Genomic DNA, 18,559 nt, shown 5'->3' with positions numbered 1-18,559 from the left:
AAAGCTCAATTTCCTTTTCTAAGTCATTCTTTACTTTAACCAAGAGCTCATTTTCTAATTTTAACTTAGAAATCATTTTTCTATACTTCATGTTCATGCTTTCAAATTCTACAGCTAATTCATCAAAAGCACCTTGCAATTCATTAAATGTATATGAATTTAAATCATTTGGATTAGAAATTACCTTGGTCTCATCAAGAGCCATGAGACATAGGTTTGCTACTTCTTCATCATTTGATTTATCATCGAAGAAGTCATTATCACTCTATATTGCAACCATTGCTTTTTTTTTTGTCTTTATTATGTTTTACTTTTACCATAAAGGACAATTGAATTTGATATGACCTAGTTTGTTATCTTCATAGCAAATAATTTGATCCTTTTCTCTTCTACTTGGTTCTCATTTGATTATTTCCCTTTGTGGTCTTCTTTTAATTGAGAACTTGTTCATCCTCATGAACTTTTTAAACCTTTTTGTAAACATGGCTATTTCTTCATCTTCATCAACCTCATCTTGTTCAAAATTTTCTTTATCTTCTTGAAAGGTTGAATCAGTGTAATGCCACCTTTCTTGATTGGTTCTTATCCCCTTTTGAGCTCTATCTCATAGGTAAAGAGAAAGCCTATGAGTTCATCTAAAGAAAGTATGTGAGGATCTTTGGACTCTTCAATGGCTATCACTTTAGCTTTCCAGCTTTTTAGTAAACTATTTAGAATTTTCTTGACCATTTTCATATTTAAGTAAGTCTTCCCAAGAGCCTTTAAACCATTAATGATGTCGGCGAAGTGGTTTGACTTTTCATTAATGGTTTCTTTTGATTTCATCTTGAATAACTTATAATCATGAGTGAGCATGCCAATTTTGATCTTTTTCACTTGATTAATACCTTCATGAGTGATGGCCAACTCATCCTAAATTTCTTTTGCATTTCACACAAAGAAACTCTATTATACTCATTAGGCCCCAGTGCACAAAAGAGCATTTTGGCATTGAGTTAAGCCATTTTTATATCAATGACATCCATTCACTCTCTTGCTTGATCACCTCTGTACCATCCACCATCTTCATTGGAATTTGAGGACCATTTATAATGACCTTCCAAACTTTATAATCATTAGCTTGAATAAACAATTTCATCCTAGTCTTCCAATATGAGTAGTTGTCACTGATAAAGAGAGAGGTTTTATAATTGAATGACCTTCACCTCTCAAAGATGTAGCAATTGTTTCATTTGCCATGAAACATATTTCTTGTTGCTCACTATATATGTTGTAGCTTGAGGATGGTTGCTTTACATTAATCATCATACTTTTTTGAGCCATTTTCAGGATCACTCTTAACTTGTTAGACCTATAAAAAAAAATGTACTAGCTCTTATGCCAATTATTAGCTCAAAGACATAAAATAAATCAAGAGGGGGTGAATTGGTTGATAATAAATTTTTCAAAATCAATACCAAATAAGCACAAATTTTACAAATCAAATTTTCTAAGTAAATGAACACAATAAAAGGAAGTACACTAAAAATCTTAAAAACAAGATGTAGAGATAAAAAATTAAAACCAAGATTTATAAAGGTTCGAACCTTTCTTTAGGCACCTGTGTCCTTTCTCTTAGCCTCATTTGCCAAAGAGTTCAATCCACTATGTGTTGAAAGTTACAACCTAGCTTGTCAAAGCTATATACAATCAACACCATAATCTCTTAAGGGTTCCCATTTAAGCTCACAATCTCACAATATAAAATTTTGAAGTATTTTGCAAACACAAAGAACCTATTTAAGGTTGGGTGTTTGCTAATTTAAAGTACAAATCAATATTGAAAAGAAGATTAAGGGAAAAACTGATACAATATGCATTTTCTATAATTTTCTCTAACTAAACTGGTTTTAATACTTGAAGAAGATGGTAGATAAAAATAATAAGTTCTATTGGCATTTTACCCTTTTCAATTGCAATAAAAACCTTCATTTATATATAGAAAGAAAGAAATAGCCATTGGTTGCATTTAATGCTTGAAGCCTACAAAATTTTAGATAAGAAAATAGCCGTTGGGGCTTTTTAGGCATCAAGAGATTGATCCACTCCTGGGGGGATCAATTGGGTCAGTAAAAAATAAAGTAATTTTATACATGAAAAGGCACAACCAATTAATCCTTTTTTGCTACCAATCGATCCCCTTTCTAGTAATCGATCCCCTGGTGAGGGTGATCGATCCTTTTTTCAATCCTGAAGCAAAAATTTCATTTTGGGTAAAAAACCAACCGATCCCTTTTTAAAGGGATTGATCCTGTTCACCAAAATCTAGAACCAATCAATTCATACAAGGAAAGGATTGATTGGTTTTCATGAAATTTGCACGAATAAGCTTTTTGGCTAAAACATCAATCAATCCTTTTACCAAATTTTATTTTTAAACCAAGCTAGATAAATTTGAACATGTTCTTCTTGGATTAAAAGCTGAAAAAGAATTCAAATTAAGTTCAAATCACTTTAATTCAATTTTAGCAAATTTTTATTTTGTCATTTTAAATATTTTATCAATTCAAGGCTAACAATGCCAAATCTACGTTGATAAGATTCATGCTCTACCCACTACTTTATATGTTTTAGCACCACCTTGGCCATTCTCCATGTGGGGGATGGATGCCATTGGTCCCATCATTTTAAAAGTATCAAACGAATTGACTACTTCACTAAATGGGTCAAGGTAGCTTTCTTTACAAATGTAACTCGATTAGTAGTCTGTAAGCTCATTAAGAGGAAAATAATCTATAAATACAAACTCTTGAAAATGATCATCTTAGATAATGTAAAGAACTTGAACAGTAAGATGATGCAAGAAATATGTGCTCAATTTAAGATTAAGCACCATAACTCAGCTCTATACTGTCTAAAAATGAATGGAACAGTAGAGGCTACAAATAAAAACATCAAAAAGATTCTGGAAAAGATGACTAAAACATATAAAGATTAATATAAGAAATTACCTTTTACTTTGCATGCATATCGAATGCCAGTATGCACTTCCATTGGGGTAACCCTATTTTTTTTGGTTTACGAGATGGAGGTCATATTGCTAGTGAAAGTAGAAATTCCATTTATGAAAGTTCTAAGGGAAGTGGAGTTTAAAGAAGCTAAATGGATCCAAGAGCACTATGAGCAATTGAACTTCATTAAAAGAAGTAGTTAGCAACACTCTGTCATGGCCAATTATACCAAAAAAAATGATGAGAGCTCACGATAAAAAGTTTAACCTCATCAATTTCGAGAATGAGAGTTGGTGTTAAAAAGAATTCTTTCGAGTCAACATGATGATGGGAGAAATGGACTCCAAATTGAGAAGGACCATATGTTGTGAAAAGAGCCTTTTCAGGAGGAGCCCTAATTTTGTTAGGAGCCCTAATTTTGTTAAAGATGGATAAAGATGACCTTACTAATCCCATAAATTTTGATGCAATGAAGAAATACTTTGCTTAAAAAAAAGGAAAGGGAGAAGTTAACCCGAAAGGTCAACTTGAACTTAAAAAAAAAAAAAGAGGAAAGTTCAAGTTGAAAACTTAGAAGGGTGGCATGAATTAAATGGAAGTCTATCTCAGTTAAAAACTTGTAAAGGCGACTTGGATAAAGAGGATATGGCATCATTCAAAAGGCGCACCAAATCATTGAATTTTAAAAAGCTCTAAAGTGCTGGGGCATTATATGGTTGAGTTTTTGAAGAAATCTAAGATTTGTTGTCATGATTATCTGATTATTTGTCTTGGGGCATTGTTATCCCAAATAGCTATCCCTATACGCCTTTATTTTATTCCTTTGCTATCATTTGTAATTTACTTCTTCTCCAAACAAATGATATTCATTTCATCCTATCTATGTCCTGCTTTCAATATTTGCCTTTCCTTTTTTTATACTTTGCCATGAATAGAAGAAGTGCATAATTTGCATTTTATATTTTGAAATTAGGATAATGATTGATAATTGAGTAATGTCATAATGGATTATGTATTACTTTGAGAGAATTGAAAGGGATGAAGCCCAAAGATGAAATCTTCAAAGTATGATAAAATCATTGATTTTGAAAGCTTACATTAGGATAAAGATAAATTCTTATCCTGAGTAATGAAGAATAGTTTGCAATCCTTACGAGAAGTATGCAGAGATGAGAATACAGCCATTGAAACTTTAGTGCCACAATTAAAGTTTCATTCCCATCCTAGATAGGGTGTGCACTTGCATTGTTGCATTATCATTTATCACTTGTTTTGATTTCGACTCAGTTTAGATCATCTTTTTGATTTGTGGTTTGATCTGGATCACTTGTTTTCTATCTTGGCTTGGTCTAAATCATATATCTAACTTGCAGTTCGATTTTGATCACTCGTTCTGATCTTAGCTCCATCCAGATCATTTTTTTGACTTATAGGTAGACCTTGATCATTCATCTTTGACCTCGATCGATCCAGGTCAGTTTAGTGTTTTGACTTACGGTTCAATCTCGATCATTCATTTTGATCTCGACTCAATCAAGATCATTTTTCAGCTTTCAATTTAATCCCGATTGTTCATTCTTATCTTGACTCTGTCTAAATCATTTTTTTAACCTACGGTTTAACCCTGGTCACTCATTTTGATCTCGAGTTAGTCCAAATCATTTTTCTAACTAGCAGTTCAATCCTGGTCACTCATTTTGATCTCAACTCGATCTAGATCATTTAAGTTATTTGACTTACGGCTCAATCCTAGTAATTTTTGCCTACTAATTTGACTTTCATTTTTGGGCCCGGATAGAGTGGATGTCTAAGTCTTTGTATTTTTTTTATCTAACATGGATATGTAAAGAGGGGTAGCTATAGACACCCATCAATGTCCAGTCAACTAGTGTTTATTATTACTATTATTATCATTGTTGTTGTTGTAGTTATTATTATTATTATTATTATTTTCTTTTTCTTAATCTGTGCTAACAAAAAGGAAAGGAAATCGAATCTACATTTCAATTCAAGACTAAAACAAAGGGATTTCAATCAAACAAATTTGCCAAAATCTAGGCCTAAAATCACATTGGACTGAATTTAATCCCAAGATTCAAGCCTGGATTGATTCTGTTCGAGCCCTAACTTTCTATCAAAAATTGGCAACAAATTGAATAGAATCACAGAGAAAGGCAGAGTAGAGTTTTTGGGTAGGAAATATTTTTGGGTTTAAAGGTTCTTGGTTTAAATTTTATGGGTGTCAAATTTATGGGTTTAAAGATTCTTGGTTTGAAGTTTCTGGGTTTGAAGTTCTAGGATTAAGAGTTTGAATTTCTGGGTTTAGGTTTGAAGTTCTAGGTTTAAATTTGAATTTCTGGGAATTTTTTTAAGAATCTAGTAAAATTTGGAAAAACTAGGTTTTTGTTTGAATTTTTGAATTTTTTAGTTAAATTTCCCAATGGAGTTTGAATTTTTCGATCAGATTCTAACAACATTTTCTAGAAATTAGCAAGTTACCTAGTTTTTGGCAACTAGTTTGGAAGAATTTTAAAAAGAAGCCAAAGGAAATACTAGCTAGAGAGAGCAGTGCTCGGGCAGATCTGAGGAAAAACATCATTTCTAAGGGCCTAGGATTCACATGAATCCATTTAAGATTTGCACGCTGCCCGTGGAGCAACTCGACCTGATCGCAGATTTTTCTTTTCTCTTTTTCTTTTTATTTTCATTTTTTATTGTATTTCTTTATTTATTTTGCAATTTTCATTTTTTAAGCTTTTTCTTATTTTATTTTATTTTCATTTTTATTATTTTACTAATTTTAAATTAAGCAATTTTTTATTTTTTCAATGTTTTTTTGTTTTTTATTTTGTAAAATTCCTTTTTATTATTTCTGGAAAACAACTTAAAAAAAATTCTCTTTTCAAATAAATTCATGAATCCTATCAAACTATTAGAGGATTTTTCATAAATTTAAATTCTATGGATTTCACCAAACTATTAGAGAATTTCATAAATCAAGCAATCTAACAAATATTTTGTATTTTATCCTACCAAACTATTGGAGGATTACATCTTAAGTTAAATCTTACCAAACTATTGGAAGATTTAATGAATTTTCTCAAAAATAAAAATTTTATAAATATTTTACAATAAAACCTCATCAAACTGTTAAGAGATTTGCATCAAAGTAAATCCTACCAAACTATTGGAGGACTTTATTAATTATTTTCTTGAATAAAATATATTAATAAGTCTAACGACGAAGCTTCTTCAGAGTAAGGCACTAGTCTCTATGAATACTCCTTAGGTGAGAAAATTATTTTAAATTACTACTAAACAATTGGAGTAATCTTAAGATCAGTTTTCAATATTAAAAATTTTGATAAATTATAAACATGATTAAGGTTTGGATGATTTGAAATCAAACTAGCACCATCATTTGATAGGTGTTGTGAGGGTGCTATAACCTTATTCACGTATAATTGTACTCTTGAACTCAAAATTTGGTTTCATAGATCAAAATATACTATTTAAATATACCTAAATCAATCTTGAGACTTTTTTTTAAATAGAATAGATTCGATCAAGTGGCCAATCACACCTAAACAAAAAAAGATTGGAGCAACTGCTTTAATCCATGTCTAACGATAGGTCTATGGATCTATACTTTATGACATTTTAAATTTATTTTATTTATTTTTTTGAAATAAAATTTTCAAAGAAAACTTTTTATGTAATAAAAATGGAAAAGGTTATAATAAACCATAAACAACAATAATTAGGATGCATGTACATGCATAATGTGTGCAAAAAAATAAATATATGTATATGTGTCTTGAATGACGAGGAAATGCAAATTTAAAAACGGGTCCTCAAATATAAGAGCACCACTTGGACTTTTTAACTTCTAGGCAAAGTTTGGATGTAACTTTTTATATTTAAAATTTTTTTTTTTATATTTTTTTATTCTTCATTAGAATTTTTAGTTAAAGTTATAGAAATATATGAAAATCATTAATGAAATAAATTTTCCTAAATATTCCATCATCTAGTTAGCATTCGAGAACAGATTATTTCATAAAAAGGGTTTTCATATGAATCCTTAAAATTTAAAATGAGTTTGGGGTTTCAACAAAGAACTATGGATTCTGATTCTACCTACGGTTTAGGGTTTTACCTAGGGTTTCGGGTTTACACATAGGGTTTTGGATTTTACGGTGCAAGGTTTCACCTAGGGTTTTCAGCCGGGGCTTTTGGGTTTCACCTAAGCTTTTCAGCCGGGGCTTTTGGGTTTCACCTAAGCTTTCAAGTTTTATTTGGGATTTTGATTTTAGCGTTTCATTTAGGGCTTCGACCCTAAGGTTTTATTTAGTGTTTCGATTTAGGGTTCCAATTTAGGGTTTTAATTTTAAGGTTTTGGTCTAAGGTTTCAATTTAAATTTTTAATTTTAGATATTTACAAGCCTTCCTAAAAATTTTCAACATCAATGCAAACATTCGGAGCCAACTCACTTTTTTAGATTTCTTTAAAAAAATTTTATATTTTTATATATTTTCTTTTTATTAAAATTTTCTTATATTTATTATTTATTAACCTTTTATTATTTTCATTTTATTATTTAATAACTCCATAACATCTACGTAGAATTATCTTTTTAAAACATGATTTTATATTCCCTCCAACATCTAGGGAGGGATTTTAAAATCTTTCATTCTTTTTTTTTATTTAAAAAAACATTATTAAAAATTTAATTATCTTTAAACAGTTTTTATATTTTTGTTATCAACTTATCATTTACAGTATATATTTTTTTAACCCATGTCTACACTATTATTTCTAATTCCATGTCATAAACTTCATGCCAAGAACAAAAGTAAAACAAACCATCCATAACATGCCAAAAGGAGCCATGCACATGCACATTTTCCCTATCCCTATAAACAGCCCACATGTAAGGATTTGGTCTTCCTAGAATAATGAAGCTTTGAGCTCCATAGTATAATTTTCCAAACTAGCAAGAGCCATACGCATAGGTGATGAACAAAGAAGAATAAACACTCATGAACAATAAGTAGAATAAGGATCGAATGTAACAACATCAACCAACAAAAAAGAAAAGCTCTACAAGTGGCCAAATCGTAAAGGGACTAACAAATGCATAAAACCTTAAAGATTTATTTTTATCATAACCAATCCTCACGTAGAAATGGCAAGCCTCACACCCACATAAAATAACAAACATGAGAGCAAAAAAAAAAAATTAAACCTTTTCCTTTCCCCACAAACAATTTATTTGCCCTGCTTTATAAATAAATTTTTTGCCCTACATGTTAAGCCTTTGAGACACACAACCCCATATGAAAAGTAGTAAACATAAGAAAAATAAAAGCTAAACATCATGCAAAAACCAACTTGGCATAACAAAGGAAGAAAAAGAAAAAAAAAAAAACCCTCTTTCATGCTCCTCCTTCCCTAGTTGGTTTTACTCTCCTTATTGTTCATTTCCCTTCCTTCTATATTTTTGGTTTTTTTTTGTTTATTATTTTTCCCAGTTCCTTCCTCACGCCTACTCTTTCTTTGCCGTATGATTCCAATTACCACTAGTTCAAGCTGATTTCTTTCCGCTTTTCTAGATTTTGCTATTGCCTCTTTTGTTTTTTGCTTGCAACTATTACTTCTTTTTTATCTTTGTGTTTTCGTCGCCTTTCCTTACCTCTTGCTTGCAACTTCTTTTCAACTTTTGTCTAAGCCAGTTGTTTCCTTTCCTGTCACTTGACTTGTAGCTGTTTCCCCTTGCTTTTTCTTTTCCCCGATCTTTTTTTTCAAGTTGCTACCAGTTTTTTTCAGTGCTTTTTACTGCTAGATTTTTTGCTTGGCTCCTTTTTACGGTTGCCAAGTTTCCTTCTTTTTGTTGTTTCCCTAAGGTTTTTTTTTTTTTGCACCACTGCTTCTCCATTTTTACTATTTTTTCCTACCTTTTTCTTCTATTTTTCTTTATTTTCTTGCCTTTTTTTTACATTCAATTTTTTCCTCTAAAAGCCCCCACGCTGCTGTCGTTTTTCTTGGCTTTTTCTTTCTTGCCCTTCTTTTCTCACTACTTGCCCTTGGCGTTCCTGCATGGCTTACTTCTTTTTTCTCCTCTTTCATGCACCCACGTTGCGCCACTACGCTTTCGATTTTTCAACTTTTCCATTTGCACGGCATGCCTACCAAAATCCACGCCTCACCAATGTGAAGTAGTTTTTGTTTTTCTTTTGTAGGACTTCATGCATGCCAAGTTCAAACCCAATGCATGGGCCTTTTTTGTCTCACATGAAATGCAAGTTCTCATGCAAAAAAAAAAAAAAAACCCTAATAAAGTCCAAATGGGCCTTTGTTTTTATTCATCTTGGATTCTTTATTTTGGGCTTTCAAGCCTTGCTTATTTATTTGATTTTCATTTAAGTTTCAATAATGTTATTTTAGGCCAAGTCCATCTCTTTTTAATAATTTATATATATATTTTTTATTTTGATTTTTTTGGTTTGATGTCAACAATAGATCACTATTAGGCTTTGAAATGGGTCTTTTATTTTGAATTTTTTATCGAGCCATTTTAGATTTAGGTCAATACAATGGGTCTCATCATGAGGCCCCCATTAGATGTTATCCTTTAGTATTAAAAATGAACCATGTAATCACTCGAAAAATTATAGTTAGGGCCCAATTGTAAAATTGAGCCTGAATTAAAATGATAAAATATCTCAAACAAAATTAAATGTCTGCAACTACCCTTTTTTATATATTTTTAAGGATTAAGAATAATGTAAACACATAGACAATAATTTTGTCTAGATACTACCTTCTAAAAACTCTTTTTTTTTTGTTTTTGTTTTTGTTTTTTGTTTTTTGTTTTTGTGTTGTTTTTATTATTTTTTTTGGTTAAAGAACGACCAGGACAACATTACAAGTCAAAAATAAAAGACAATTGGGACAACACTGTAATTTAGAAATAATGAACCACCGGGACAACACTGTAATTTAGAAATAATGAACCACCGGGACAACACTACAATTCAAAAATAAAAGACAACCATGACAACACCATAAGTCAGAAATAAGGGATGACCAGAATAATACCACAAGTCAAAAATAAAGGTCGACCTGAAAAACACCTCAAGTCAGAAATAATGTACAATCAGGACAATACCACAAGTCAAAAACAAAAGACAACTGAGACAATACCACAAGTTTGAAATAACATACAACTGAGACAATACCACAAGTTAGAAATAAAGGACAACCAAGACAACACCACAAATCAGAAATTATAAATGATTGGGATAGCACCACAAGTTAGAAATAACAAACGATCGGGACAACACCACAAGTCAAAAATAACAAACGATTGGGATAACATTACAAGTCAGAAACAACAAATAACTAGGACAACACCAAAAGTTTTAAAAAAAGATGATTAGGATAACACCACAAGTCAGAAATAAAAGACGGTCGGGACAACACCATAAGTCAGAAATAATGAATAACCAAGACAACACCACAAGTCAGGAGTAAAAAACAACTAGGATAACACCACAAGTTAAAAATAACAAACTATTCGAATAACACCATCAGTCAAGTAATTAAGAATAACCGGGAAAACACCGCAAGTCAAGTACTTAAAGGATAAAGTTTCTTTTTCTATGCCAACTAAACTAAGCTTAAATTTTCATTAGATGCCAGCTAATCTAGGCTTAAATCTTTATTAGTTGCCAGTTAAATTGGGTATAATCTTTATTAATGCCTGCTAAACTGGGCTTAAATATTTCATTGGTGCCAGATAATCTGGGCTTAAATCTTTCCATGACGGCTAAGTAATCTAGGCTTAAAACTTCATTGAGGGCTAGGTAATTTAGGCTTAATTTTTATTAGTGTCAACTAAATTGGGCTTAAATCTTTATTGGTGTCAACTAAACTGGGCTTAAATATTCATTGGGTAGTAGCTAATCTAGGTTTAAATCTTTCCACGAGGGCCAGGTAATTAAGGCTTAATTTTCATTAGTGCCAGCTAAGCTGAGCTTAAATAATCTAGGCTTAAATCTTTCTATAAGGGGAAGATAATCTAGACTTAAAACTTCATCAAGCTAGGTAATCTAGGCTTAAATCTTTAATTGGATGCCAACTAAACCAGGCTTAAGTTTCCATTGGTTTTAGTTAATACTAGGCTTAAAACGTGGGTGCCAGCTAAATTGGGCTTAAATCTTTTCATGATATGCTAGCTAAACTAAGCTTAAATCTTTCATTGGGTGCTAGTTAAACTGAGCTTAAATTTTGTTTTTTAGAAAAACTAATAATCTCTATTACAAAGGAAAGAAGTAAAAATTTTCTCTCTCAATGGATTGGATAATTCTACACATAGAGATTTTTGTTGATTTAAAAGGACTTCACCACTTTGAGGGGATAAAAAAGGTGTATACTTTTTCAACTAATATGGGCTTATATGCTAACTAATCTAGGCTTAAATTTGACTGATTCCAACTAAACTTGGATTAAAACTTTGTTGGTGCCAGCTAAGCTGGGCTCAAAAATGAAAGAGGTAAAATTTTTTTTTCCAAATGGATTAAATGGTTTAGCACATTAAAGTTTTTATTCATTTAAAAAGGTTTCACCACCTAAAAGGGATAAAAGAGGCATATACATTCTCCATGCAAGCTCACAAATGAAACATAAGTTTTTTTCAAAAACATGAATCCCTTGAAAACTAAACATATTCAATCATTTTCTTTTGCCTTCAAATGTGATATTTTGATATATATCAAGGCTAACTATAAGCATTTGAGATTCTGAAAGGTTATTTGAGAATAGAACAAGGTTGAGAATTTTGAACATCAACCCTTCTCAAACTTTTGGGACCATGATATTTTGGATCTTTCAAAAAGATTTAGTTTATCTTTGATCAACATCTACCATAAAGCATTAGCAGTGGCTTTCAAGATTTGCTCTAAACTGCCCTTTTTAAGGTTTTCACCATAGATCCATATTTATTTTTCTTTTTTTTTCTTTTTTTGATTTTTATATTGATTATCACACCATGCACTTAAAAATTCAAATCTAATCAAAAGGGGTTAATGGTCCAAACAAAAAATTAAGTAATAAAGAAGGTCCAAAAAGGTTCATGGGTTTCAAGGTCATTTTTCCAAGAGAAACTCTTTAATTTTTCACCATCCATGCTTGATCTAATATAGGCTTTTCATGGATGCAATATAGGCTAAGGTTCAGGCCAAAGAAAGGGATAAACAAGCCTGAATAAGTGTTTAAAGGTAATTAAAACCAATTATCATTCTTTCATTTGAAGGATTCACTTTAGGGTATATTCTTTTTCATTTTCTTATACTTTTCACCTATTAATTTCTTCTTCTTTTTTTCTCTTTTTCCTTTTTTCTTTATTTTTCTTCATTCTTTCATTTTCTCTCTCTTTCCTCACCTTTTTCGTTTACATTCTTTCACTTTTTATTTTCTCTAAGTGGATTCAATACTTTTGAGAATTTTATATTTAGCCTTTGCCCCAACATATGAGATTCCATTTGGACATCACCATTTTTAAACCCTTAAATGTATCCATTTTACCCTTTAGTGTGGAGGGTGATCCTCAATTAAAATTTATTTTGAAAGAATTTGTTAGGCTCAAAGGGGTGGAAAAGGATAAATATCTAAATTTGTGAAAGAATGATGAAAGACAGTCATCTATCATCTTAAGCATGATCACCTAAATTGAAGAGCAATTCCCTTTGAAGAAATGATTTGAAGAAAAGTTTTCATTTCAAAAGTTTTCTTTCTTATCTTTTTTTTTTGTTTTTTTGAATTATTGGCTTTCTTGACTTTTCTTTTGGCTTTTTCATCTTGGTTTGTTTTCTTTTTTTTTTCAAATTTTTTTTATTTGTTAGGTCTTTATTTAGATTTATTCAAATTTTCTAAGTGCATGATGTCATAACCATTTTTTTTATCTTTTTTTTTTTTTACTTTTCTTTTTTTTTGTGTTTTTTGATTTTTTTTTTTTTGCATGCCCTCCATAACTCATTCCTAAATTCATTTTACCAGTAATGTATTTCATGGAAGATGCCCCCATTTTAGCAAATCATCCTTAATGAAAGTTGTTACAAAAAAAAGATTATGTGGAATAAATGAGAAAAGGGTCATATGAAATAAACCCATTTAAGAGGTTCATGTCACTCCACAAAAAAGAATGAATGGGCTATTCATAACTCAAGTTGTCTTAAAGGTAATGAGATCTTTCTTCTCAAATCAGTATGCCCCCAAGACACTAGACCGGGCTAATTTTAGGTAAAGAATGTAAGGTTGGTTAATCTAAGGTCATTTTATTGAACGTGGGATGGCTTTGATTTTTGAAAATTTTTTAAGCCATAACATAACATTGACACATCAAATTACCACATATGAATTCTTAAAAAAAAGTCATACATACTTGATTTGAAATAGCTATTTCATAAGAATCCTAATTTTTTTTCTTTTTAAAATAGCTATTTCATTATTCATTGCTTTGAAAAAGAATATCACCCTCTAATATCATAATGCTGTCAGGTGAAAGCAAGGTTCACAAATTCTAATTCATAGCTTTTGAAGGGTGATGGCTAATAAAATAGAGTCATCTAGATGATTTAAGAATTGGTATTAAGGCATTTGAGAAATTCCTAATAGTGATCGTCAACTCTTCAAAGAGTCAAAATTTTCTCTTTCTTTTTCTCTATTTTTTCACTTTATTTATGGTATTTTTATAACATTAGGGCCTGACTATGTGAGGCATTATTCAAATCTAACATTTTCTCCCTTTTCACCAATTTTTTTCAAAGAAGTCTAAATTTTAAAAGAAATTGAAAATATCAAATAATAATATAAATCCATGAAATATTATGATGCACAAGATCTATTCATGTAATGCAAACACTCAAACTTGACCCAATAATTCATATTCCCAAAAGTGCTCTTTAGATGACACTCAAACTTATAGAAATTGAAGTTTCTCACATAGTGCTTCAACCTTAGCATCGTTAACCTTCGATTCCACTGCTATTAATAATCAAAACCACTAACTAGCTCTTTAAACTTTACGAGATCTACATCGATCAAAGCCTAAACTGTATCCTTGAAAATAACATAATCTTCTATGGAATGCCTCTCAACCCTATCGTGGAATTTACACTTAACATTGGCATTATACCATTTTGGGTAAAGAGACTTTTTGGGTCTTGTAGGGATAACAAAAATCATATGGTTTTGGATACGTAAGGTGAAGAGCTAAAAGTAAGACATTAAGAGTGAATGATACATCTTGACTCTCTTTCTCTTACGGCTTTGTGAATGGCTTAGGTTGATCCTTTATTTTGTCAATGTTTATGGCAAAGGAATTAGAGCACACAGATGAAATAGTTGAGGAAAATTACTAGCTTGAAATGTTAGTTAGGAACAATACGGTGACCATTAAGAATAGTCATTCATCAAATCTTCTCACGTCATGGTAAGGTTTCTCTTATTTCACCCTTCAACAATTACCTTTTAGACATACCCTTCGAAAATATTTCCTTGCTTTTCATTAAAAACTTTCACATTGGCATACATGCTCCCACAAATGCCATTCCCTTCCATGGCTCTTAGTCTTTCTTCCAACAAATCATACTTATTTTTTCTCTCACCACTTATTGCTACCACAGACATGCCATATAGCTTTTCCTGTTCAACAGGATCATCCAAATTTGGTACAATGATAGGATTGACATGATTTAATCCTAAACTGACATTCACATGTACCTGAGGTTGACTAGCAAAAGGTCTAACACCAATGTAAGGATGAGGTTGACTAATAAAGGTCTAGCAAAAGTGTGAAGTTGTATGGTTGGTGGCTGTGAATGAATTCCTCATGAAATATGAACTCGAGGTGGAGTGAATCCCAGAGAATATGATGATTCCTCTATATTAATGCCATCTCCTAATCTCTGTGTGTTAGCAAGTGTTTTTTGCCTTTTAGAGAACTAGTTAATGATTATCTTAACTTGGATATCTGCACTTTGATATTCAACTGTATTTCCATCATTCTCTCCCTTATCTCCTCTTGTGCCTTCTCGACCCTCTCAAACCTAGCTGAATTTTTTTCTTTCATAACCTAAGAATTAGAGTGGCTATTATACTTGCACATAACTACTTGAGCTAACTTCTTAGGCTTTATTACCTTTGAACCTCTTTTTATTAAACATGAATTAAAACGTATGGTATAATCATAATTGTTATCATTATTAATAGTATTATTATTATTGTTAACTTGCTTTTAATAATTTACACGGATGCATTGAATGTAATGTAATGCAAAAAAGGTATTGCTTTGGATTAATCTACATAAAAAGAAAACATTCATTAACCATAGAAATCTCTATACATCATCCAATCATTCTTGCATTAAAACCATAAAAACACCTAACTTGAGCATACTGCTCCCTAGCTTCACATAAGAAACTCAATAATCACTAATTGCAATGCTAAGTCGGTACAACATCTTGCTCAAGTTCTTCAATTCTTTCCACCATTTTCTTGGCTTCTACTCTTATAGATTTGAAAAGTTAAGTGCTTTATATACTATTTCCTCTCTACGCTTTTTGCTCTCTCCATTTTCTAAGCTTCACTTCCATATTACAAGTATAGGCCCAATAATCCTCTCTCTTTTACCATTCAGTCAAAATCTTATCTATGTGATTTTGATTATTGACTAACTAGATTTCCAAACTCATCAACTCCTATTCCAAAGCCTTTTCCACCTTTCGCAAATCAAAACTCCTATCTATTATCTTCTCAATCTAGCCTTTAGCTTCTTGTTTTCCTCTTGGTACCTTGGTACTTTGCTACTTTACCACTTTGCTACTTTTGCTACCTTTGTAGAGACTTTTGAAAGTTTATCTTTCCATGTTTGTTGTTCTTTGGTGAGTGTAAAGATCACTTCCTTATTTTTTCAAGTTCTACTCTTCCAATACTCCACCATCTTTCTTAGTTCTTCCACATCCTTTTTGGATCCCTTTAAAGGTCTGATGTCTATCCTTAATCTATTATTCTCTTGGTGATGATATTGTAAATCTCCCTTCAACACCTTTTGCTCCTGGGTCAATATTTGTAATGCATCATCTTTCATCATCAAATCATATCTCAACTTGTTGACTCGATCTATCATTACCATATTCTTTTTCTATATCTTTTTTTTTTCCATCTTGAACTCTTGCTGAGCAATCTCAAGATTGACAATACTAGCTCTAAAGTAGAAATGAGTAACTAATTTAAAACATCTGCTAACAGGGGCTTATCTTTATTGACTCTCTTTATTCTTCCTGTAAGGTACCTTTTCGTAACATTATCTGCATATCTGGTTAAGTTCATCCGATTAATCACCTTTCATGCCTTGATGACTTATTTAACCTTTTTCATATAACCAGGTACCTCATAGTCAAACTCGAGTGAACTAAATCTATGAGTTATATGGATAAACTACCAAAAATCATATTGTTTCTAAACTATAAGAGGTGCATAACTCACTACACCTCATATCCCTAGCAATGGTACCCATGACATGTCTTCACAACTATACAAAATGGTTGTGGGAAGCATCCAATGTGCCTTCCATGTTACATCCTCCTTAGTGAGCTTTAGAAAGAATGACATCCATTGACCTTTTATCCAATCCTTCTTCCATTCTTTGGTGATAAACTCCTTAATGGGAATAACATAAATGGAGTAAGGCTAAAATGATATGTTTTCTTTTCCTAAAAGTGACTTCTAAGCTGAACAAAAAATAGCTAAGCACCTCTTATGAATTGACCCTCATCTTTCTTTCAACAGAAGTTTAGTAATCTAATGATTTCCACTAAGATAGTTGGTGAAAGATTTATACCTTTATCCAACTGCTTGAAAAACTTACCACTAATACCTTAGGGAATATCATTAACCTATACACAGCTAAAGAAAACAAATCCAATCCCCAATCATCATCAAGATGCTTCTTTATATGCTCTAACAAAAAAGTTGATGAAATAATCTTGACCCCATTCTTTCTCTTCTTATGCTTGTCTATCTCCTCGACCCCTGTTTGCATAATCTTGGCTAACTTCTTTCTATATCCGATAGTTTTTTGCTCCTTCAAATAAATCTTGTCTTGATTGGTAGATTGTATCCAAAGTAAAAATGAATATTCTTTAATTATGGGGGCCAAGTCTTGTTGGTTAAACATGAAATACAAATAAGATGGATCCCAAAACTATATCGCAACCCTAACAAATGCCTCATCAATATTCACAAATAGGAGCAGTGCCACATCCCCATATTTTTTCAAAAATGACTCTCTTTTTTTTTTACTCCCCATTGTTACCATATGGTTTCCAATTCGGCTACATCATTCTTACTCAAATCCACGTGCACCAATTGTGGAAGTGTAGAAACATAACCAACCCCTAAACAATCTTCTCTTTTCCTTGGGTGCTTTCTGATTGGCTTTTGACTTTCAAATAATTCTTGCTGAAGGCTAATACTACTGATGGTTTCATGAATGCTTTCTTTACTATTGATTGACCCAAAACAAATACCCCTTTTAAAATTCAACATCTATATGACGTATGCAACAAAATTAAATGTTATACAAATAAAAAAATATCAAAGACCCAAACAAACAAATAATAACAATAACAAAACAATCATATCATACAACGAAAATAACATAACATATATAGTGTCATAACCTTTGGTAATTTTCTGAAGAGTGGCATGGCTCTATCCTAGGCAGCTTTCTATGGCTCATGATATGCCAAGTTGGGATTTATTCATCTAAAGATTCCCAAATTAACCTTACAACATTGTCCATTACAGACTAATAAGGTACACCAATCCTCACCCATTATAGGCCACAAATGGAAAGGGTTTGATCTAAGTGGAAATATTTCTTCGGCAAATGTGACGGTTATCACCTCACGAGAATGTAATTACTTCACTTCCTCCTAATAAGTATGGAGCCCAAGTCTAGAGCTCATACATGTAAGTGAATATGCAAAGGTGTGCAAAGTGACATGTTAAACAAAATAACATAAACAAATCATAAACACAAAATCAAACAAAGTAATAACTAACATACAATGTATTTTATTTATTAATTTTTTTAAGAAATAAAAATAAAGGGAACTAAATTAAATATTAATTAAAACTTTTTGAATCCAAAATTTTTAATAGCGCATAATTAAAATTTTTAGCTTGACACTTAAATGTCTCTAGTGGAGTCGCCAAGCTATCATAACGTATTGGTCTAGAGACTCGATTATTAGACGTAAACATTTAAAATCATGAAAATATGGGGAGTCACCACCAATCTTTTTTAAGGTGTGATTAGCCACCCAAAAATTTATCTTTTTAATACAGTGAGTTCAAAGCATTATTAAAAAGATGGTTTTGGTCTACAAAAATAAGATTGGATTCAGGAGTCGATTATATGTGAAGAAGGGTTAGCACCCCCACAACACCCATAAAATTGGTACCAATTAATTATGTGCTATTTATAATTTGGATAAAATGG

General features: G+C 31.4%; 1 protein-coding gene across 1 annotated transcript; it reads right to left on the bottom strand.

The window, feature by feature from the left end:
* Positions 1-582: 582 nt before the first annotated feature.
* Positions 583-1,025, bottom strand: LOC149518835 (uncharacterized). Its single transcript, XM_089760396.1, has 2 exons — positions 1,020-1,025; positions 583-912 (listed from the first exon to the last, which is right to left on the bottom strand). Exons 1-2 carry the CDS (start codon positions 1,023-1,025, stop codon positions 583-585), a joined length of 336 nt encoding a protein of 111 aa, XP_089616522.1.
* Positions 1,026-18,559: the final 17,534 nt, after the last annotated feature.

Source organism: Durio zibethinus, chromosome 5, assembly GCF_047325235.1.
Source record: "Durio zibethinus cultivar Kanyao isolate XHJ-2024 chromosome 5, ASM4732523v1, whole genome shotgun sequence".
NCBI lineage: Eukaryota > Viridiplantae > Streptophyta > Magnoliopsida > Malvales > Malvaceae > Durio > Durio zibethinus.
The sequence above is the reverse complement of the archived record's forward strand: the minus strand, read 5'-3'. Positions and strand labels throughout refer to the sequence as shown.